The sequence below is a fragment of the Bactrocera neohumeralis genome, chromosome 5, assembly GCF_024586455.1.
Source record: "Bactrocera neohumeralis isolate Rockhampton chromosome 5, APGP_CSIRO_Bneo_wtdbg2-racon-allhic-juicebox.fasta_v2, whole genome shotgun sequence".
Taxonomy (NCBI): domain Eukaryota; kingdom Metazoa; phylum Arthropoda; class Insecta; order Diptera; family Tephritidae; genus Bactrocera; species Bactrocera neohumeralis.
In genome coordinates, this window is record NC_065922.1 from 24,848,657 (window position 1) to 24,872,925 (window position 24,269).

At 34.0% G+C, this 24,269-nt stretch overlaps 2 protein-coding genes across 4 annotated transcripts in view; one reads left to right on the top strand and one right to left on the bottom strand.

Annotated features, from left to right (window-relative positions):
* The window catches only part of LOC126758729 (low-density lipoprotein receptor-related protein 2), a 466,647-nt gene that overhangs the window by 356,367 nt on the left and 86,011 nt on the right, over positions 1-24,269 (bottom strand). For all 3 annotated transcript variants that reach the window (XM_050473095.1, XM_050473093.1, XM_050473094.1), the window contains exon 2: positions 14,083-14,853. In XM_050473095.1, coding sequence (XP_050329052.1) covers positions 14,083-14,395 — 313 coding nt within the window. In that variant the 5' untranslated portion in view covers positions 14,396-14,853. The remainder of the gene's footprint in view (positions 1-14,082; positions 14,854-24,269) is intronic.
* On the top strand, positions 7,930-9,749 carry LOC126758736 (jerky protein homolog-like). Its single transcript, XM_050473109.1, has 2 exons — positions 7,930-8,445; positions 9,159-9,749. The coding sequence occupies exons 1-2, from the start codon at positions 7,966-7,968 to the stop codon at positions 9,507-9,509; spliced, it is 831 nt and encodes a 276-aa protein (XP_050329066.1). The 5' UTR covers positions 7,930-7,965; the 3' UTR covers positions 9,510-9,749.

A 24,269-nucleotide genomic window follows, 5' to 3' on the forward strand; every position in this document is an offset into this window, starting at 1 on the left:
TGCCCATTTTATTGCTTGCTGGCAAACGTTTCGTTTCTCACAATGTGCTCTGCGACAAACAGCTGCGTTAGAGTTATCAGCGGATTGATTGCACTTTTAATTAAGTTTTCTATGACAAGTGTTGTTGTTGTACAATGGTTGTTTAGCCGGAATACCATGCTATCGTATACAACACATTCATATTTGAGGCGGCATCCATTAAACTTTTCCTAGAGCCGCTAGGAAACTCACAATGTTGCACAAAAGATCCTCAAAGGCCACACTGCGGCTGTCAGCTGTCAGCTGTCTATAGACAACAGTGAAATTTTGAGAAAAATGCAATATTTTATTAGCAATAGTCCGTGCCCTTGATACCAGTTAGTACGAGTACGAAACAAGTTGCCTCACTGCTTGAATTCTAGCTGTCAACTGTCAGCTGTCAATAGACAACCGTCATATTTTTGGCAAATCGCAATTATTTTTATCAATAGTTGGTGTTTTCTACACTTGATACCAGTTAGTCGTAGTAAGAACAAGTAAGGAAGAGCTAAGTTCGGGTGTCACCGAACATTTTATACTCTCGCATGGTAAAAGTGATAATCGAGATTTCATTATCCGTCATTTACATATTTTTCAAATACCGTATTTTGTAAAGTTTTATTCCACTATCATCATTGGTTCCTCATGTATATACTCGTATTATACAGAAAGGGCATCAGATGGAATTCAAAATAGCGTTATATTGGAAGAAGGCGTGCTTGTGAACCGATTTCACCCATATTTCGTACATGTCATCAGGGTGTTAAGAAAATATTATATACCGAATTTCATTGAAATCGGGCTAGTAGTTCCTGAGATATGGTTTTTGGTCCATAAGTGGGCGAGGCCACTCCCATTTTCAATTTAAAAAAAGAGCCTGGGTGCAGCCTCCTTCTGCAATTTCTTCCGTAAAATTTAGTGTTTCTGACGTTTTTTGTTAGTCGGTTAACGCACTTTTAGTGATTTTCAACATAACCTTTGTATGGGAGGTGGGCGTGGTTATTATCCGATTTCTTCCATTTTTGAACTGTATATGGAAATGCCTGAAGAAAACGACTGCGTAGAGTTTGGTTGACATAGCTATAGTAGTTTCCGAGATATGTATAAAAAACTTAGTAGGGGGCGGGGCCACGCCCACTTTTCCAAAAAAATTACGTCCAAATATGCCCCTCCCTAATGCGATTCTTTGTGCCAAATTTCACTTTAATATCTTTATTTATGGCTTAGTTATGACACTTTATAGGTTTTCGGTTTCCGCCATTTTGTGGGCGTGGCAGTATGCCGATTTTGCCCATCTTCGAACTTAACCTTCTTATGGAGCCAAGGAATACGTGTACCAAGTTTCATCATGATATCTCAATTTTTACTCAAGTTACAGCTTGCACGGACGGACGGACGGACGGACGGACAGACAGACAGACATCCGGATTTCGATTCTACTCGTCACCCTGATCACTTTGGTATATATAACCCTATATCTGACTCTTTTAGTTTTAGGACTTACAAACAACCGTTATGTGAACAAAACTATAATACTCCCCTTAGCAACATTGTTGCGAGAGTATAAAAAGGCTGCTTGACTGCCTGAATTCCAGCTGTCAACTGTCAGCTGTCAATAGACAACTATAAAAATTTGTGACAAATCACAACATATTACTATCAACGGTTAGTGTACTTAATTCATGGCAAAATATATATTTTGTTTGTAAAACATTTCTAAATTTTAATTAAAATTAATTTCATAGGCTCTACAAACTTTATTTTTTATGATAATCTAGTCAGCGTTGAGTCCAAGACTCAGTTGAGAAGCATTATAAACTCACTATGAGATTCAAAAAGATGTAAATATTGCCTAACTACTTCTCTTGACACCAGTTAGTCAGAGTACTGAACAAGCTGTCTTATTTCTACAATTTCAGCTGTCAATTGTCAGCTGTCAAAAAAATCGTCGAAAATCGATCAATTTTACGCAAAATTTTTAAATAAGTCGAGGAATATAGAGACAAAACTGAGGTGGAATAACTATTCAAGCAGGAATTTCCTCTGTGAAGCAATGAACCAAGTCGAGTTGGTTAGATATCCCATACATCAGTTGGATTTAGTTTACATTTTTATTGAAAGAAGAGATTGATTATTTGTCATAGCAAGTTACTTTCTGGTATAAGAAAAAAGCTGTGAAATAAGATAGAGATCTAGGTGTAAACTCATTTTGGGGAAAAAAATTCTATAGGGGATAGAATTAATGAAAGTTTCAAGTACGCTATATTGGTTCTAAGTAGAAGATGCCATACCCCCATTTGTAGTGGATGCCGATGCTTTTCCTTGTCTGGTCCTTAACCCGCTCAACCTAAACCAAAATTAAATTCGATAAAACATTAAGGGAATTTCAGGTAAATTTTTTTGCCCTTTCTAATTTTATATGATTCAGCTAAGATTTTTAAAACAAATGAGGTCGGAACTTTTCAGAACAAGTGGCTCTTTTGTAAAAAAGTTCAGGGAAATAGGACAGAGATGTAAACACTAACTTTTGCTCAGCAAACAAATTTATTTAGTACATAAAAATTATTGCAGATTTCAAATATGTAAGATCGGTTCTCGGAGTAAAAGATTTTATAGCGGACGTTGATGTTTTTTCTTGCTCAGTTTTTAACCAGTTCAACCTAAACCAAAACCAGCCTCGATACAAATTTAAAAGTCCTTCCATCTTCACCTTTATTTTTTAGCTATCAAGGCAATTTTTAGCAGCTCCAAGGATGAGCTTTTAGTCTCAAGCTTGCCGAAGACGAAAAAAGAAGAAATGTTTAAAGATTATACCTAAGGGCAACAAGGGGTTGACAACCATTTTTTTGGAAACACAACATTTTCGATTTTGCAGAGTCTCCATATAAGAAATGTTTGCTAAGAAGCAACTGAATATCGCAGTAAATGTCGAAGAAGAATGTCAGAGATTATATATGATGTAACATAGCCATGAATCATATTTGATATAGTCAGTAAAAAGGCATCAATAATCCAAGTATTATATGAGATGCTCTGCCTCGGCATGTCTTTCCAACTGAACATTGACTTTTTCTCGTTAATGTATATACATAAGTATCAAATCATCGTCTTTTTAATTTTCGTGACGGAAGCAGTGAGCTTGCTTCCGCGCTGTTCTATGACAGCTCTTGATACACAATTCATCCAATGTAACCAAGTAGCTATTTATAGTCTCATTCTTCAGTTAAATTGATTTAAATTATCAGCGTTTAAATCTTAGAGAGTAGAATGCTAACACATAACTGTCGTGAAAGCTGCTATATGACACAGATGAACGGTTTTTTGTATAATGAATGAAAGTATATTTTATATAAGCAAACATACAATAAATATACATATAGTCTGCAGTCCAAAACATTGTCGCAAGAAAAATTTTATTTCACATATTGAAAACATTAGCTCACATACTAAAAATCTCAGATTATTCTAGCAGTGTAAGCTTACGAGTTCAAGAATGAAAATAGTAAGATTTTTAAATTCGTACCCTTCTAATAAGTAGATGAATTACCCAGCAAGAAATCGCTGCAATACTGATAAAAACGATAGATCGGCACACCTGATCTCTATTTCCACTCTTTCTCTCTCTCAAAGAGTTTCTGCTCAATATGATAACAGTAAATACATCAGTATAACTCCAAAAAACCCTAACTTACATCATTTATCCATTATAAAAAGCCCTTAACGCATTTCCTACCGACACTACTTTCACTATTAGGAGCACACTAACACACCGAAAATATTCACTAAAAAATATATTACATTTTAACTGAGCAGGCGACAGTCTCGGTGAGCTTCAATGTCATCGTACGAACTATCAGCACAGCCAGCCGCTTTCGGTAGCGGTGTGGTTTTAGAGTACTAAGTCAACTGCTGCTAAGTGCCCGCATTTTCTTTCACCCGCCTCACAGACTGACAGGCGGAAAGACAAGCAGACAGACAGCCAGTGAAAGAGACGATCTCGCAAGGAAATTGACGATGGCACCACTTAATGACTAAATCTCACTGACTGACTGTCATTTTTTCACAACGCTACATAAACATATATGAATGTGTGTGTGTGTGGATGTTGATTTTTCTGCTGGCATCCCCTTGAATGAAAGCGGCTGCTGCTGCTGCTCAGCGCAGGCAACAATGTAGACGCAGCAGCTCTCGACGACTAACGATCCGAAATTGCGCTTATTAAGACTTCCTGATGCCTAACTATAGCCGTCATCATTATAAGCAATAAACACATCGTACAGCAACAACAACAACAGCCCGATTACTGCTATATTACTGCCGCTGCTGTCATTAAGTGAAAAGTAACATCAGCACTAATGATTGTAACGTATTGCCGTAGTTGTATGTACGTGTATGTGCATTATATAAATGCGAGGGCGTGTAGGAAAATTATTGCGTACAAAACTTTTAATTTGTTTGAATGTGTTAAATGTAACGGGTGATTTAAGTAGAGGTACTATTTTCAATGCCCTTTTTTTGACAGATCATGCGTGAGTCGTACCAAGCTGTCATGTTATTTTGGATTATGTCCAGTAAGCAGTAAAGAAAGTATAGCAGCAACTCGGACTGATGTGAAGATCTTAAATTGAAAACGTACAAAATACAGCTTGTTCAAGAAGTGAAGCCGCTAGACCTTCCCAAGCGACATCCGACATTGCTTCGCACTATAAATTCTTGAAAAGTTCCAAAAAGATCCGACGTTTTCAAGACAAATTTTTTCAGTGAGTTTCAGTGACATCCATTTCTAGCTTAATAGGTATGTGAACAAGCAAAATTGCCACATTTGGAACGAAGAGCAACCTGAAGAGATTCAAGAGCTGCCATTTCATCCAGAAAAAACAACGGTTTGTTGTGGTTTGTGGGCCGATGGAATCATCGGTCCATATTCCTTCAAAAATGATTCCGGCGTGAACGTAACCGACAATGGCGACCGTTATTGCGCCATGATAACCGACTATTTGTTGTCGGAAATTGAAGTTCGTGAACTCAGCGACATTTGGTTTCAACAAGACGGCGGCACCTCCCACAAAACTGTTGGTTTTTACCCGAAAATGTGAAAAAAAATTTGTGGACATCGCCACTGCGTTAATTTCAAAAAGGTCTTCGATCAAAGTACTGCATTATCTATCAATAAAACCATTTTTTTTAACCTTTGATTTTAGTTGAATGTGAAGAATGTGAGAGTTACCGCAAGGAGTTTCGGTTGGCACTGAACAAACAGCAAAAAAATACTATTTCGGATCTACCAAATTTTTTTTTAAACTTACAATACCTACTGGGCACCTATGCACAACCTTTTTATGTATGTATGTATTTTGACAGTATTGAAGTCATTATGGCTTCCACTAGATTCTCGCTGTGGTGACCGATTATTTTACTGGTTTCTTCCACACTTTGTTTGCATCATCTTTATGAGATTTAGTTTTATTAACACAATTTTTACTAACAATGATTTTCACTTTTTTGTGTTTTTAGCTAAACATTCCCTTTTACAGCTTTGCCTGTTGCAAAAAAGAAAAAACACAAAAAAAAAATTAATTGTGAATTATTCGGATTATTCGTTTTATCATGTTGTTGTCATCAGCAGATTATTTCATTATTTATTGTGTTTATTAGAGATGAGCAAGCTTTTACTATGTTGATTAATTTGATTTCAAATTTTTGGTATTATTAAGGTTTGGTATAAAAATTGTAGATTAGATGGCAAATAGTGTGGAATACAGTTAGAAATTTCTAGGTATTCGAAAACGTTTCACGAAGATCATGCCAGCTCTTTCAATTGTAGTTATTGCTTATACTCGCAGGTCTCTATGCCAAATGTAGGCAAACAAGTTAGTGAGTCGTGTGGTTCTGGAAACTTTCCGTTCAATCCAACAAGCTAGAAATCTCTTGCTGGATTACCAATGTAAATGGCAACTATTTTTCAGTCTTGAAATATAATCACTGAAGTGAACAACAAACAATGTTGAGAAAAAGTTTTAAGCAAACAAGAAAATATTAAGTTATACTCTGAATTGGTTCCAAGACCTTTTTTGTATAATAAAAAAAATTATGTACAGAAAAACATAATATAAACATATGTAGTTGATTCGTGGTGTCAGATATTCTTGGAAACTTTTATTCTGCCAATGAAAATCCTTCGGTTATTGTGATAAAATATTTTAAGAAATATGCCGAGATCTTTGGAATATTCTTGCATCTTAATAGCGATCGAGAGATCTTTGGTATATTTTTAGTATCTTAAATAGCAGTTTTAGAAATTGTTTACTTTCAGAGAACATATTTATATGGCCAAGATGTGTGCTGTCTGAGATTTTATGTTAACTTTCCGACTGCGAAAGTACTGAAAATTAGTTTTCCACAAATTTTGATGTAAATAATGGAAAGAAAGAATACACTACTCTGATTTTATTTGTTATTTGTTTTGAGGAGATCATAAACCCGTGTATACTACTCAATCTAATAGAACTAAAGAAGAGCCATCATCACTCACATCCCTTTACATAATTTTTAACATATACTCAACCAAAGTAAAATTTAAATTCGTAGACCAAAATCAGGATGAAAGAAATAAATCCCAAAAATGCTAGAACACACCGCATATATTCACATATAACAGTATTAAAACAAAAAAAAGAACATAAAAATTCGTACATCCATATGTATATTATACCAACCCATTTGTACCCCTAAAAACCTACAAAAAATTGCAATGTATACAATTTCCGTCAAAAAAAGCTTTAGTACTCCCATTAAATCAATACGTCAGAGAAGTAATGCTTAACGTCAAACGGAATGACAATCAATCTCCAGCACACGATTGCTGTCACATATTTTTACTTGACGCTGTCAGAGTTTAAGTGACACATATTTATTCAGATATATTGTACAACATGTAGCTTTATGTCTTTTTTATGCGCTGAACATATTATATTACGTATTGCTCCTAGACGAAAACGTAGGAAGCTCTAAAAAGTATGTTTATTATATAAACGAGCGGCGATGCAAACTGAGTTGATTTAAACATGTTTGTCCGTATCTATACGATTTGAAAATTTACACATGTTATTTGCTTCTAAAGAAGCTGCACGTTTGGCAGGGCCACCGATATTGGACTACTATAGCAAATAGCTGCCATACAAATTGAACGATCCCAATTCAAGTCCTTGTATGGAAAACTTTTTAAACTTAAAAGGTTTCTTCACGAAATTTGGTATGCATAATTGACTCAAAGTATTGCCACAGTATTGGAAGAAATTGTTCTCTCACTATAACATATAGCGACCGATCCGAATTTAACTCAAAAGTATCTTCATAATTACCCAAATCATTGCTACAATATCTGAAGAAATTGTTCAGATCGGATCATTATAGCATATAGCTGCCATATAAACTGAGCAAACAAAATCAAGAAGAAAGAATTTTTATACACCTTTATGCCTTAAAATATGCTATCAAAAGCACACTTTGAAGTACGAGTATATTATTTGATGGAATCGAAGCTCACATTTTTTTTTAAATTTTTTTGTTCAACTTCGTTCACCTTTGAACTTTAACTTTTTGATATATGGCCATGTGGTTTCAGATGCTACCACGGGATGTCTTTCAGATACAAAAAAAAATTCTATTTAGTAAACTCTCCTCTCAGAAATAACTTACAACTATTGATTAATCAAAATTTAACTTTTTGAAAAGAAATTGTAAAGTGCCATTTGGTCAGTCAGATCGCGCAAAAGTTAACTCGCGAGAATGTAAGTTTACCGATTTTGAGCGTCCAGATACAAAAAAAATTTGTTTGGCAAACTCTCCTCTCAGAAATAACTTTCTACAAAAAATATTGATTAATACATACAAAGTGTGTCATGAGCGTTTAAACTTGCGAGTTGTTTATGGTTAGTGTGTTAAAAAATGCCAACAAAGCAGAGAAAATCATTGCAAATCAGATTAAATTTGCATCAAAAAGCTGAGATTTTAAGAAAACTCGATGAAGGTATTCATGGAAATCGATTGGCGTTGGATTATAATGTATCTAAGGCGGCCATCTCAATAATATATAAAATTTTGGAGGCAGTAAACACACATGAAGTTGCAACCAAGAAAACTTTACATAAATCGGAATATTCCGTTCTTGAGGCAAGGTCGTATAAATGGTTCTTAAGCCAAAGACAGCGTAATTGTGCAATGAGTGGTCCAATTTTAAAGGCAAGAGCTAAGCTCGAATTTGCCAAATTGCACATAGGAAAACAATTTCATGCAAGTAATGGATGGCTTGCAAATTTCAAGAAAAGATTCGGTATTCGCCACTTAAAAATTTGTGGGGAAATCCTCTCAAGCGACAAGTCAGGAATAACATCGTTCATTCATAATTTGCGGGCAAAAATGAATGAAATGGAAATTTCGGACATGCAGCTTTATAACGCAGATGAATCAGGATTATTTTATCGTTTCCCGCCTGATAAAACATTTGTCGCGGCAAACGAAATTAACTTATTAAAAAATATATAAAATCCATATATGTTGTGTGCGAACGCAGATAGTTCGCATAAGTTGAAACCATTGATAATTGGTAAATCCACAAACCCCCGTTGCTTCAAGCTAACTCGCAAAAGTCTTGGATGAATTCAGAGCTATTCTTCCGCTGGTTCCATCATTCCTTTATTAAGCAGGTAAATTTATTTTTTCTATCCTTTAAAATTTTTAAGTGTGCCAAAGTATTTGTCAGGTTCGCAAATTTTCTGCTGAAAATAATTTACCACCAAGGGCATTATTTTGATTGACAACTGTACTGCACATAAGCCAATTGACAAGTTACAGTTAGATGATGGAAAGATTGTGACAATGCTTTTACCACCTAACGTGACAGCTGTTTTGCAGCCCATGGATCAAAATCCCATAAGACTGGTCAAGTTAGAATACCGTGTTATGGAACATTGTAGCCCAAGAAAACATTCCTATTCATCATTCATATTTTGAAAGGACATTCAATTCGTGATGCCATCTTGCTGCTTAAATTAGCATGGGATGAATTGCCAAGGGCTGTGCTCATAAAAGCCTGGAAAAATATAAAACAGTGAGACGATGATCAATAAGACAGTGAAGACGAAATTCCATTGCTTACATTGATGAGATCAAATAGTACTCACGGTGATACACTTCGAGAGGTACAATCGTTATTGTCCAAGGTGGGTGGTGTTGACGTCAGCAGTGAAGACATCGAAAATTGGAACGACGATCAAAATACGGAAGATGATGAAGATTTCGAAGTGTCTGACAATGTAGATGAAGAACCAGTTGTCGAGGAAGATATGCAACAACAGAAAGTCAGTTTTTCCGAAGCAGTTGAATGCATCAATACTTTGATAAAGTGGTATGAAAACAATAATGATGCAAATCGGGAACTATTTCACAAACACAAAAGAAAAGAAACAAACAAGTCTCGACCGCTTCTTTAAACCAGCCCTTACAAATTAATATGTACATATGTATGTATGTATAATGTGAAAAAGTACAAACTAAATCTAAGTTTCTGTTTTGTTACGAGTAAAAGTGAGTTCTGCAAATAAATTGAACGTATTATATCACCAAAATTATGTTTATTTCCGTGTTTTTTTTTCAAAATCGAAACCCCTTTGGAAAAGTTAATATTTCGGAAAAGTAAAACACCCTTGGGACATTTTGGTTAACTTTTTCGCGATTCTTGTATATGCAATGACCAATATATATACAAATGTATAAGTAACTACATACTGACTTTTTGCCGTCTGTATTGAGTATCGATTACAACTGAGTTGGAAAACAGACAGTGCAACGGAGCATTCACAAATAAATGAGCAAAGTAATGCCAATTACAACTAATGAACTTTGGTTGTAGCTATTTTCTATAAATATACCTTGCGAAGTGAGTATATACACATATACATATTAATATATTCTAAATACACAACGTATTTACCTGCAGTATTATTGGACTGCGCAAATTAGTATACCATATATTATAAATACCTTTCTATAGACAACACCGCATCGTTGGCATCAGAATTGCAGCACACGCTGGCCAAGTATGAGACGTCAAAGCAGGAAGCGTAGCGAAGTGCATAAGTATGCAACAAGCTTTAGGCTGTAACCAGAAGCGAATTCAGATACTCACAAGGCAAACTTTTCAAGCGGCAGAAGCACACACACGCACAAACATGCATATTTGCAGCAATATATTTACACTTCAAATTTACACCTCATAAAATAGCAACAACACAAAGCGGGAGTTAACTACACAACCTTTTCTACAACACACACAACAACTTTCAAGCGGATACAAGGTTGACTTGAATGCCTGCACTGCGTGGGAGGCGAACATTGATGAGGAAATCGAAAGCTGTGCGATGTGCTGGCGAAGCGCACACGCTCCATTTCGCACGAAATGTTCAAATATTCAAATTTAATGAACACACAAGTGAAAGTCACGCATGGACATATACATATGTGTGTGTGTGTGTGTATTTACGTGAGACTGTATAACGGTCCCAGCACTTGCGTGCACCCAAACACGCCCGCTTGAGTGGGTGACACTGCAACGATGCGCTGCTCTGTGACAATTTTCGTAATAATATCAGCAGCAACAATAACAACTAAGCAGAAGGAAAGTTTTAGTGACTGATGCTTCGAGAGCGACAGCATGCAATTGGAAGAGCATTAAAACTAACGCAATGAGAGTGACGTGAAAACACCTCGGTGCATATCTGTAGAGTGTGAGGACGAGCATAAATTTATAAACAATGACAGAGACTCAAGCATCAGTGTCTAATGCCAGTGTGTGTGTGTTATATTAGGTCTGTAGTTATGTTGGGAGTTACCCAGTGAGAACTACTACTAGAATACGGTAGGATTTGTAATATGATATGTAATTATGAAAGTGCTTTAAATTAACATTTGTTTAGGAAGCAGAAATTTACTAATTATTAGTAAAATTATTTATTATTGGTATTGCACTGGTAAATAATTATGCAATTAATTTTATAGAGTAATTTATTTAGCATATCGATAATACAGGATAAAAATGTATAGATATCCGATAAATTATCGATATACATTACTTATTACTGGTAAAACTATTATTGGGTTAAATGTCACAAGTAATTTTTCTAATTTATCGATAACAAACGATAAATTTTATTGCTGTGTATATCTCGATTTGCGTTAATCGATATTTACGAAAATTTATCGATATTTATTATTTACTACTATTGCACTGGAAAAAATTATTATGGAGTTAATTGTCTCGAGTTATTTATCGATAACAATTGATAAATTATCTGATATGTATCGATTTACATTAGTTGATATTTTCATAAAAATAAATAAACAAATAAATTTAAATTCTTTTGTATATTTTAATGTTTCCCATGAGTTTAAAAATGTTAACTAAATTCCAGGTTATTGATAAAGTCTATAATATTTTCACAAGCTACAAAAGAAGCAAGCAGTTAACATATTTTGGATCAAATTTAACACATATTTTATTTCCTTCAACTGTTTTGATGATAAACATGAATGTTTTGCAAATGCAAATTTTTTTTATCGATAATTTTTATAATAATTTTTGTCGAAAACTATTAACGCAAATAAGTGGTAATTTCAAAATCGGTGAAAAAGCAATGTGGCATGTGGCATGTCGCAAAGGTACGATTTTGATGCGACTTTTATACGTTATCGATAACTTTTATAAAAAATTTTACCAAAACACATCCATAAAAACAGTGACCCCAAAACTATCCGTACTTTTCTGAAACTCAAAGGCGTTTTCTTTGCTTAAGTCATATATTTGGACTTAAAATAAGTACTAATATTCAAAATCGATAAACGACCTTCAAAAATTATTAAAACCAAGGAAATTTAAAAATGTTGTTTCTTTAAAATATTTCTATTTTGAAGTAATCACAATTTAACACCGGAAAAAGTGAATCATTTAATACGTACATATATCGATAAAATAAAATATCGATTATTTTATATTATTTTATTAGAAAGCTTGCATATAAATTATATGTGATGTGAAAATGGAAATCGAGTAATATCGATAACAACTTATCGATAAATAATATAGCGATTAATATAAAACTTCACATTCAAATAATAATATATGGACTATAAAAACTAGTTGTTATTAGAACATAGGAATCGGTTAATATCGATAACAACATATCGATAAAAATTATATCGACTTTTCTATTTAATTTTCATATTAATTTGATACTATATAGGATAAAAAAATTATTTGTTAATTGAAATTAGCAATCGATTAATATCGATAAATTTAAACCCTAAGATAACTTTGAATTTTATGTTTCAACTATATATCGGAACGAACCTTCCATAACAGATCAACAACCTATCAACAAATTGTGTACTATGTTCCATAAACGTCAGTTTTCAGTTAAGTTCAACTGGGTACATTCATGCGTTGAGATAAGTATATTTAAGTATACGTACTTTTGTGCTATATTTAAGTCTAGCGTGGCTTCAAGTGTCATGACGCGTGGTGTGCGAAAAACAATACGACAATTTCATTCACAGACACACACACACACGCGTTTCATCACAGAAGTGCTCATATCAACATACATATGTATATAAACCGTTATACATAATACATGCCCCTGCAAGCATGCTTGGTACGTGTAAGTACCTGCTGCAGTTCACAAATGTATTCGCACGTGATTGTTGGTTGGTGACTAACGGCATTGCATTGCGACTCACGTGTTGCTGCTGCTGCACATATGTGCACATAGACGCAAACCCCTTACAGAGTGGCAGCATTGCGAAATTCATCGAAAACATATGGTATAAAAAAGCACAGATTTGTAACTTGAACTAGAAAAAGTTCCAATAACTGGGCAGAGATTTCGCATTAAAAGCAATTGGAGCAGAAGTCATGATTATTTGCAGAGAAATAATAATAAAGGAAAAGTACTGATATTATGTTTATGCGTTTAACTGTGTGGCAGTGTTGGAAAACGAGTTTTTTTAAGTATGTAAATAAAAAAAGAATAAAAAATAATAGGATGTTGGGTGACCTTAGAAATAGAGGTTAAGCGTGAACTTTGCAGTGAAGGTATTCGCGTGGCAGTAATTGAGATATGTATTATATATGAAGTTTTTAAAAGAGATGCCTTTGCAATAAGTTTTCATGCAAAAATAATAGGGTGGATTCATATTTTTTCTTTTAATCCAAACTCGTATCCATAAGCTCATTGCTTCCTTATACTGTTTTAAAAATTTCCAAATATTCCTACTGGATCACTTTTGAAACCTCAATTTATTTGTATTTATGCAACAGTAACTGTGCGTCAAATACATGTGCATAATATATATTTTGCTTGGCGTACAAGCTCGTTTTAGTAAGCCGGTTAAACACACATTTAAATTCTAAGCCGAAAGCACTTAGATGCTTGACGGTACAAATTGTCTCAGTTGTCAGGGTTGACAATATTTCATTGTTGACAATTAAAATTGTATGTGGCATGTGGCACAGATGTAAACCTAATGTGAAGACGCATGAGTAAGACCAATAGAATCGTTTATAAGCAGAATTATGATCATTTGAGTAAATAGAGACCCAAAATGCTTTAATTTACTTAAACTTTTTTTTTTGGAAAATGTAATATTTTATAAGAAATTTTAATTAAAAACATTTCATATAAACAGAAGTGCTGTGAATCAAAGATTTATTTATAGAATTTATTTAAATCAAAATAAAAATAAAATGCTTTTGTCTTCCTAAAATGCAAAAAAAAAAACGTTTAAAAAAATTATGTACCTTTTCGGACCAGTCTGAAACTAGTCCAAATAATTTTAAATTTGAACTGTTACTCAAAAAAAAATGCTTAGTTTTAAATAGAACTTTGCACGTTTTTGGACCAGTCCAGCACTAGTTCAAATAATTCAACATTTTAACCGTTACACATTAACAATGTAAGTTTACGCGCATCCATAATGAGCTTTTAATTATTCAGTTTCTTTCCCACTTACCTTCTGGCAATGGCAGCACTCGCATATTTTCCCGTTGCTGGGCAGCCGTTGTTGTTGTCAGCAGACAGCCGAAATTATTCAAGGCGACAATGGCGACGAAGCACACCAAAACACTCAGTTGACGGCAATGATTGCCGAATGTTTTCGTTGCAACTTTTGCTGTTGTTGTGGTGGCTGTCGCCGCATTTGCCGCTGTGTTGTTCTTGCTGCTCCTTCGACTTTCCGTCATCATTGTAGCTCCGTTGTTGTTGTTGCTGTTGGTTTCGTTGGCGTCGCTAATTTGCCGGCATCGCTTGCCCGTGGGCGGATGCATTTTGGCGGCGTACGAAACGTCCGCGAAGTGATTTGCGCACGCGCCCGAGAACGCTACGCAATTTTTGCGAACTTTAAGCACACTCGCGTTGTGGACTTCGATCGGGGATGAGAAAGCACACGCGCTCCAAAAATTTAACGAACAAAAAATTAATTGATATTGCGATTTTATTTGGACAAAAGCGACACTGAGCGATTTTTTATTTTTGTTATTTATTATAAATATTTCACACGCGACAAAAACGATAGAACACGAACACGCACTCACAGAACCGACGCGTAGCCGACCGTTTGATTTTTGATATAAATGCCTTTTTTCTTGTTGTTGGGCGATAGATTTTGATTTTAAAAATGCATTTGTGCACTTTTTGGGTTTAAACTTATTTTTTTTTTATAAAAAATTAGATATTTGCTTCGTGCTTGCACTGATTAAAACTTATTTGCTAAAATTGCACTGCACTGAAAGAAATAAAAAGGAGATTAATTAGAATTAATAATTATAGAAATTTAACAAATATTTTTTTTTTTTTGTTAAAAATATTATTTAATATGTGAAATTAAGCTCTAAAAGTGGAATTATTTTGCATGATTGACTTAATATATTTTTTTCTGATAAACATTTCGAATAGAGAATTTCGAATTGTGCTAAAAAATTGTTTGTTTGTTTGCTTTTGGTGGCATTTTATATAGATCTCGGGTTGAGTTGCCAATATTCGGTATTTTTTGTGGAATTGGTGAAAGGTTTGTTGAGAAAAAATCTGAAAAGAGAATAAATGGTTTAAGTTTTATTAAAAACACGTAAAATATGTTAATATTTAATTATTATACTTGTTAACTAGTACATAAAGTATTACTTACACGTAAAAATAATTTTAAAATTTAATGAAAAAAGTGTTATTCAATTAAAAAATATGGAATTAAAATTAAAAAAAAAATTAAAATTATTTTAATAAACGAAAAATTAATTAAAACAAATTTTTAATTAAACAAATTTTTAAAATAATTCTACTAATATTATACTAACTATCCTAAATATAATGAAATATAAGGCAATTCCCAAAAACGTGTTCTCGACAACCACAAGAGTATCAAAGAAGTAAAAATAAATACAGTTCTGAATATTTATGATATTATTTGAAGTAAGCAACCAAAAATATGAAATTAAAAATAATAAAAAAATGTTAATTTTTCATTTTATGCAAAAAATTAGACATTCTAAAATTACACTGAAAAAAAAATTCACAAAAAATAGGAGATTCTAAAATAACACTGAAAGAAAATTCAGCAAAATTTTAAATTCGCATTTTGTTAACTAAATGAAAAATTCTAATATCATATTGATATACGAATACCGCAATTTTCGGGATCCCGATTCTGAAACTTTGTTTTTTTATTTTCGTCCGAAAGTAACATATTTAATAGGAACTGTATCAAATCTTTAAAAGACCATTTTGAACAAAACTTAAAAAATTGCAAACAACTAGAATCCTGAAATTTTCGTTGTCCCGAGTTTACATTTTTTTTTAATTTTCAAAAAAAAAAAAAATCACAAAAATTATGTAGTTTTGCATTTTGTACATAAATTAAAGAAAATTTTTAGATAATATTGCAAAAAACTAGAGTCCCGAAATTTTCGGGATCCCGATTTTGAAAAAAATATATATTTACATCAAAATGCAACATATTTAAAAGAGTTTAGCGATTTTAAATTGGCATAATATACAATAAATTAAAGATTCAAACGTAATATTGCACGAAATACGAATACCGAACTTTTCGGGATGCCGATTTAAATTTCTTTTAATTACACCAAAATATAGCATATTTAAGAGAAATTGGGTAATTAGATGTTTCAAGTGTTCGGAAGTGAAGAAAATTTCAAAACGATTGAATTGCGTTTTTTAGTTGTTTTTATCTTAAAAGCTTTTTCAACTCAAAAATTTCGTTAAAAGTGAAATTGGCAAAAGGAACTTTTTTTAAGCGCAAATTAAAAAACAAAACAAAATATAAAGTTATGCAATAATCTTGCTTTGCTTTGCTTGAATAGAGAGGAAAACTCATATTTCGGGATTAATTGCAGGATTACCATGCATGAGCATTTATTGCAGACAATCGGTGCTTTTGTTATTGTTAGTTGATAAAGTAATAGTTTTTTAAAACACAAATCCCGAAAATTTCGGGATCCCGATTTTTATAATAGGCTACATTAAAAAAAATATATCGCTTTCCCACCTAAAAGAAGTCTATATTAATGAATGTATCCAACTATAATTATCCAAGTGGCAGGAGTACTCCAAAAACGAGAAAAACGATATTTTTTTTGCAGAATAAATTGCTGCAAATATGTATATGCAAAAAAATTACTGTCAATAATGTTTAAATTTGCGTACATCTGCGCATATATTTTATCTAATGAATTTAACATTGAAATCGCATTATCCACACATCACTCAAACTTTCATGGCGCCACCAGGCAAGGCGCTCAATTACTTATGAGAAATTTAAATTTCATACAATAAAATCTAATAAATCATAACTGTCCGTATTGAGTGCCTTCTCCAACGAGATTAACCGCCAACAATTCGCCTCGCTTAACATTGACTTATGAGCAACATAACGCACAACTCAAACGCTAAGCCAGGCACACTCGAGCAATCTGCCAGGCTTTTCCCCTACACAACTTTTGTTTGCCATGGCGTATGAGCAACATACACACCCAAAATGGCATATGCGTCTTTGGAGTTGTGTAAAAGTTTTGGCAGAAAATATGCAACATAATAATAATAATATATTATAACGGCATCAGCAAAAATATCGAAACAAAATGATAAAGCTGCAACGGAGCATAATGTGAAGCGAATACTCGAAAATAAATGTGTGACAGAAAGAGGGAAGAAGATATATTCGAGTACTGGCAGCGTGGGTGAGTACAAAACTTTTTGACGGTTTATGCATGTGGCAGCAACGCTAAGCTGAAGTATCACACAGTATGAGCATATACTGTATACATACAATAAGGAATGCTTTTACATATTTCTTGTCAGGAAAAATAAAAAAAAAAATTCCACGAAACTGCAAATTCAATTCAAAAGCGATTTTTCGCTTGCAGCTGCAAATCCAAAGAAAGCTTGTATAAATTTCCACACTTGGTAAGGAGGTTTTTAGCCTGTGTGTAGCGCCTGTGGATATGTTATAGATAAATCAAAAAATTTCAAGCGTGTAAAAGAACATAACAAATTGACAATGGAGGAAGCAGCAAAGCAGAAACAGGAAAAAAATTACAACAAAAAAATATTTGTTGAAAAATTACACGCCACAAAGAATGGAGGCACGCCAATATATGAGAAGCATATTTTCTTCAGACATAACGCAGAAATGAGCGGGAGTTTGAGAGGGTACTTATGCAAAGAGGCAGGATTTTAGCAGAAGAAACATAGCAGCGGCTGTAAATAATGTCGTAGCCGGAAGAATCCACAAACAAGCTGTTGCCATTTGCAATGGCTTTGGGGCGTCAAAAAATATTTACATAAACACACATTTACCTATGGTAAGTACACATACATATAGTGGAAATATGTGTGTATATATGTGGGATAGGAGGAGCAGCAACAAGTGGAGCGTATCGCGTCATCAGAGAGCAAAGAAAATTTATTAGTTGGGCTCAGCTTTGTTTGAGAATCAGACACTTCCCTAAGTACAGTAAAGTACCAAGCTCGCAGCTGTTGTTAGAAATGGTGAAATCGTGTGGTAAATCTACATAAACACGTGTTGTGGAAAAATTTTGCTAAGAGATAAAAAAAAACATAAAAAAATACGAAAAAAAGTTATAAAAAATACAAAAAAAATTTTAAGCGTGTAATAAAAAATAATCAGATGTAAATATGAGTAAAATGAAAATTTGAAAGAATTCCAACTACCAAAACCAAAATGCTGCGCCAACAGAAGGCGGCAAAGCACAATTTCTTTTTATTTGTCATATCCATTCACTGATCCTTGACGCGTAATTTGGCAAAAATTTTATTTTCTGCTATTTTTTTGTTTTGTTTGAACAAAAATACTGACAAATTTCGCGCGTGTGTATTTACGTGCAAAACAATAAGGGATACCTGCGGGTTATAATTTTTCGTGAACCTAACACCATCTGATAACAATCTAAAGTGCGTTTACTTGGAGCTGCATATATGCGAGTAGACACAAATTACCGCAAGCGATACAATAAGCACCTGGCTTAATCAAACACACTCGAGTAAAGTGAACCAAAATAATATCAAGAAAAGTGGTGTGTGAATTACACTGTATATAAAATGCGTGAAAATTTCACCACAGTGGTTAATGCAAGAATACTAGTGCCCAAAAATGTTGTTTAAATAATAAATTTTACAATAAAACCAACTTAGGCAAAAAACTGTCAAAAGACAGAAACTCACCACTCTAGGTCAGTTTCAGACTTGTGACAAATAAGCTAGTAAGTTGGTAGCATGAAATGTTAATCCTCAGAAATTAACATCTGAGATGAATATAACAAATTTCATATTCACCACATCAGTATTGAATTTTATACATTCAACACAAAATTAAAGCTAGCAAAAATTATCGAAATTTTAGAAAATAATAATTTGTGAATAATACATTAAAAATGTAAACAGAAATAACTTACGTAAATACTGGCAAAAAACAAAAATTCACCACTCTGTGGTTAGTTCCATACTTGCGCGAATAAGCTAGTAATTCAGTAGCATGAAAAGTCAAATTTTAGAGAATATTTTCGGAGATATATAAAAAATGTGTATTCCCCTCATCAGTGGTGAATTGTATACATTCCGTAAAAACTAGTAGCTTGGTGGCATGAACATTAGAAAATAACAATTTGTTAGTAATACCTTAAAAATGTAAATGTAAAACTCACCACTTTATAGTTAGTTTTAGGGTTTCAACAAATAAACTATTAAGTTCTTAGCATGAAATATCAAAACTTAAAAATTTCTACACTGTGGTGAATAAAAAATTTGTGCATTGTCCACCTCAGTGGTGAATTTTATGCAATCGACCAGAATTTACTAATTACTTCGCAGGAATGATCTAAACTTTACAGAATAATCTTTATGGTGAATATATATTTGTATACTCCCCACATCTGTAGTGAATTTAATGCGCACGGCAAAAAACTAGAATGATAACGGTGAATGATGCAATGAGTTGACAGTCTCAGAAATCGATATATTAAAATAATTATTTTTTAGATAAAAACCTAAAATCACCATATGGCGAATTCAGCGTTGTGACGGAATAAAAAACTACCTCAAATTTTTTTGGTGAATGGTTCATTTTTTTAATATTAATCGACATACTTAAGACTTAATGTCAAACAATCATAAATGTTTCCCTAAATTCCAATTACTTAAACCATTTAACATACATAGATATTTACACAGCAATGGAATACTATTGTCATTATAGGCGTTTAAAGCCTGATATCAAGAAAAACTCGATAAAAATGTTGCCTCTTTCAGCGTGTCACCAATCAAAAATGAGAAGAATATCTCAATCTTCTGATTTGTGACTCTGCAATGTGAAAAAAATTTGAAAAAAAATGTTGAATTATGAATACCGAAAATTCCGCATTTTATTTTGGAGGTCTATTATAAAATAATTAATAGTTTTGGAAAATTATGTCAAGTGAGTTTCTCTCTATATGTTACCACATAATTCTAAAACATATTTTTTTTTTTCAGTGTAATAACATAATTGTTTGTGACACGTGTACAAGTACTTTTATTTATTTATGAAAATAGACAAGACTAAAGGCAATAACATATAGCTTAGCGCCTTCTTTAACGTGAAAACGAGCCACTTAACTGTAACAGAAAATGGCCTAAAGTGTGGTGATTGAATAAAGTGGATGTTAAAGTAAAGGGGGCGAGGTCGCTGATGGAAAAGTAGACAAAATCTGATCGCATGTCAATAATGAGCTGTGATATTATGATTGTGAGAAAGTGCGAAGAACAGCAATAAAAGATAAGAAATAAATAAAAATAGCAAAGAAAGGTAATAGCAAATAAGAAATAAAAATTTGGAAAAAATAAAATTTTTTTGATATAAACATTTTTGTTTTGTACAATACTGTGTGTGAAAATAAGCATATAATTAATTAAAGAAATGAATAAAAAGTTCCCACTTACAAGAACGGGTGAGTACTGTTGACCACCCGTTGTGTCTAACAAATAGTTACAAAATTAACAACAGCAATAGGCCTTTCGAACTTTCCCACCATGTTTTTAATTACGGTTATAAAAAGAAGAAAAAGCAGAAAATGACGTAAAAATACTTTTTTTAAGCGCTTTGGTAAGATTAATTTGTTAGCTGTCGGAAGAGTACAAAATTTAGGATTTCAGCATTTCAAGCTTAATTCAAGCGGTTGGTTATAAAGAGCGGCAAATGGTAGCTAAGAAAAACTTTCGTTTTTGGGATGTTCCAATTATGCTTAACAGTAAATGTTAACCTAAGTAAAGTTTTTTGACAATTTAATTTTTATGAGATAACTGTAGTTACAAAAATTGATTTTTTTTTGTAAACAAGCATTGATTTTGTAAACAAGCATAAAAATTTTCAAATATTATTCCCAAATTCCAATAGAAATTTGTTTGTATTCAATCAAAGATCAGTCAAAGAAAAGCCAACGCTTTTGGCAACCACCTAATACTAATACTTTTAAATAAGAAAAAGTTTAAAAAAAAACTTCCAAAGTAATTCTGTGTTAAAGAAGTCTCTAAGTGTTAACTACTATCTCATCTCATAAAATGCGGTTCAGCGCTCTCACTTCCTTTAACATTTGTTAGTTCATATGTCCACATTCCCAATGACCAAACAACCACTTATTAAATAACCGGAAAGCCAAAAATGTCACATATGTATACACCTATAGAAATGTATTTATATTTTTTCAAATAAGTGTGCTCTCTTCTATTGGCAAAATTTAAACTGCTGTCACATTGGCTTTACAGAATTTCATTTCATTTTCGAAAACCCCGAAACCGCCAGTTGACGCAATTCTGGCATTCTCCAGCACACACGCACGCTCCCACCGGCAACCGGCGCCGCAACCACATGCCAAGCGACGAATTTAGTTTCAAAAACTCGCGCAACGCGGTTTGTAATTTCAGTTATTGTCGCAGCGATTGCAACCCTTTTAATTGCCCTTACTTTTAGCAATTGCTGGGTGTTTTGTTTTTGTGATTTTGATTTGCATGCTTTTTCTAAATTTTTTATGCAATTGCCTTTTTTTGTCGGTGTTTTGCTATTTGGCCAGTTTAGCTTCCGCAGTTTTTTATGCGTTGTAAAAATTTAATTTTTTTTATTTTTATTTTTTGCTTTTGCGGCTTTCGACCGCTTTTTACTTTGCTTGCTGGCAGTTTTGCAGCCAAAGTCACCAACGTCTGTGTTTGACCACTTTTTCCGTCGTTGTTTTGCTTTGTTTTTGCATTCTCATGCTGTTCCGCTTACAGCGTGCATTTGACCGGCGTTCCCCCCGGTCCACTTGGCGCCCCGTGCAGTCTGTCTGTTCCCATTGGCGCTACGCGAAATTTGGGTTAAATGTGCATAGTTGCTTCTTTCGTTTTGTGTCATGCTGCTTGTTGCCTTTTCTACATACACACATACATACATGCATGTGTATATGTGCGTTTGTGTGTGTGGGCTTGTCCAGCACATAAACAGCTGCGAAAGTGTGTTAATAGGTGAAGTTTATTTTGGTTACAGTTTTAATACTTCTTTCACCCATTTTTGGCGGCTCTTTTTAGGTTGTTGCTTTTGTTGTTCTCCGTTCGCCCTTGTTCTTTTGGTGCCTCGATATTTTTATGTGACTCTATTTTGTGTTATTCTCTCTTTTTATTTCTTGTTTTTGTGATATTCTTGTCAGCTTTGTTATTGGTTTTAGTTGGCATTTTATTTTTTCTGCAATTTGTAGCTCACTTTTATAAGCCGATTTAGGTTTTTTTATTACTTTTTTTAATGAATTTTTAGTATTCCAGTTCAGATCGGTAATTAAGTTGCTTCAATTAACCCCAAAGTGTGTGTTTGGTTGTGAATAGGAAGGTAGGTTGTTGTTTTTTGTGGTTATGTTCGAAAGCTAAAAACTACAACCAAAAAGCGATTTTTACTTGTGGTCTTTGAGAGCTTTTCGTTATCGATTTCAATAAGAAAAAAGTTCACGAAATATATTTTGCATCTCTGGTGCACTGCGGACTACACCAACAATAGAACTTAACGCTTTTTTACACCCGTGGACATATCGGACAGTTGCATTGCTGCGAAGTGCACTCTAAGACTCAAGGAAGCTGGATATATGAAGGCTATATATACAAATGGTCCGAACAAGGACACGCTGAAATTATCTCCAACCCCTACTGTCTCCTATTTTCGATACTAATATTTAACTGTAGTTTTAGGTAACCACTTTCATACGCAATGAAATTGCGCCAAAATTATGATGATTAAAAAGCCAAGCAAGAACGAGAACGAAATATCCGCTTACAGAGAAATAAGTTTGATGATGATATTATACAAAATATTTGAAAGAATATTCCCTCGATGATTAGTGTCAGTTCCAGAATACCTATCCGTCATCCCCGACCAGCAATTTGGATTCAGACAACAATATGGAACCCCTAAACAGTGACAAAGAATCGTTAAAAGTATATTATCTGAAATTCTCTCAAACTTCAACTGCATACTTGAAAACTTGGATCAAAGCGTCGCAAAGGCTACACGAGGTAGCTTTTTTTCTGTAGATGCGGAAGAGTCCCTGAAGCAGAGACCCAGTGAGGTTTTTCACGTTATCACCGAGCTTGAGTTTTAGCTTTAAGCTATCGGACCAACGTGGTGTTTTTCAGGCAGAAAACTACTATTAAGATAGCTGTAGACGTACAGGGTTTATCCGAAAAGAAAGGGCCTGACTTTCTTACTCTGCCTGACTTTCTTCCGCTGCGACTGTACTTCGAAGCGTGTGCGCACCAAGGGATTCGGTAGATGGCGTTCCTAGCTAACGAACGAGCTGCTGGTCAGTTGTCTCTGAGCACCTGGAGAGCCAGAAAACAAATTTTCGCGTGACGTGTTTCTGTGAGTGGTGCAAACCGAAAATGCAGCGGTCATTAGAGCAGAGATACGCGATTAAATTCTGTGTAAAACTTGGTAAATCCGCGACAGAGAAGTTTGGTAAGATCAAGCAGACTTACCCAAATGTAGCTTTAGCAAGAAGTGGTGTGTTTCGGTGGCACCAGACCTGATCGCTGATAAAGATCGAAGGAATGAGCAAACCCAAAGTGAAAACGGTGCTCATTGTTGTCTTTGACATCGACGGCATCGTCTACCATGAAATTGTTCGTCCTGGACGAACCAACGCCAAGTTTTACGTGGAAGTCCTCAAGCGACTCAAACGAAGGGTCAAACGGGTCCGACAAGACATCGCAGCTGAAGAAGTTACACCACGACAACGCCCAGGCTCACACCGCCTTTCCTGTGAACAGCTACCAGACCAAGGCCGGTATCCTCACGCTTCCGCGGCCCAGATGTGAGTTGGAAACATCCAAGCACTTTCCCTTCGTAGAGCCTTTGCAAGACTGAGTTAGAAATCTAGACAGTCTTACCTTCGGCAAAATTTGTGTAAGTCTCAAAACGGTTGCACTTAATGAATATTTCAAGTTTAAATTTCTAATTTTATACTATTCTTAATTATATTAATTAAATATTTCAAGATTTAAAATCCTTTAAGTTCAATATAAGCATCCATACAAGCATGAATGTGATACGCCTACAAAGTTTTCCTTTTTTTAAAGATTTTTTTCGTATTTTTACTTCTTTTCAGTCGCAAATTTCTCGCT

Coding starts and splice junctions, on each gene's coding strand:
- LOC126758736 (XM_050473109.1), top strand. CDS start 7,966: ATGCCAACAAAGCAGAGAAAATCATTGCAAATCAGATTAAATTTGCAT. Junction 8,446..9,158: donor TGCGGGCAAAAATGAATGAA/ATGGAAATTTCG, acceptor GACAGTGAAGAC/GAAATTCCATTGCTTACATT.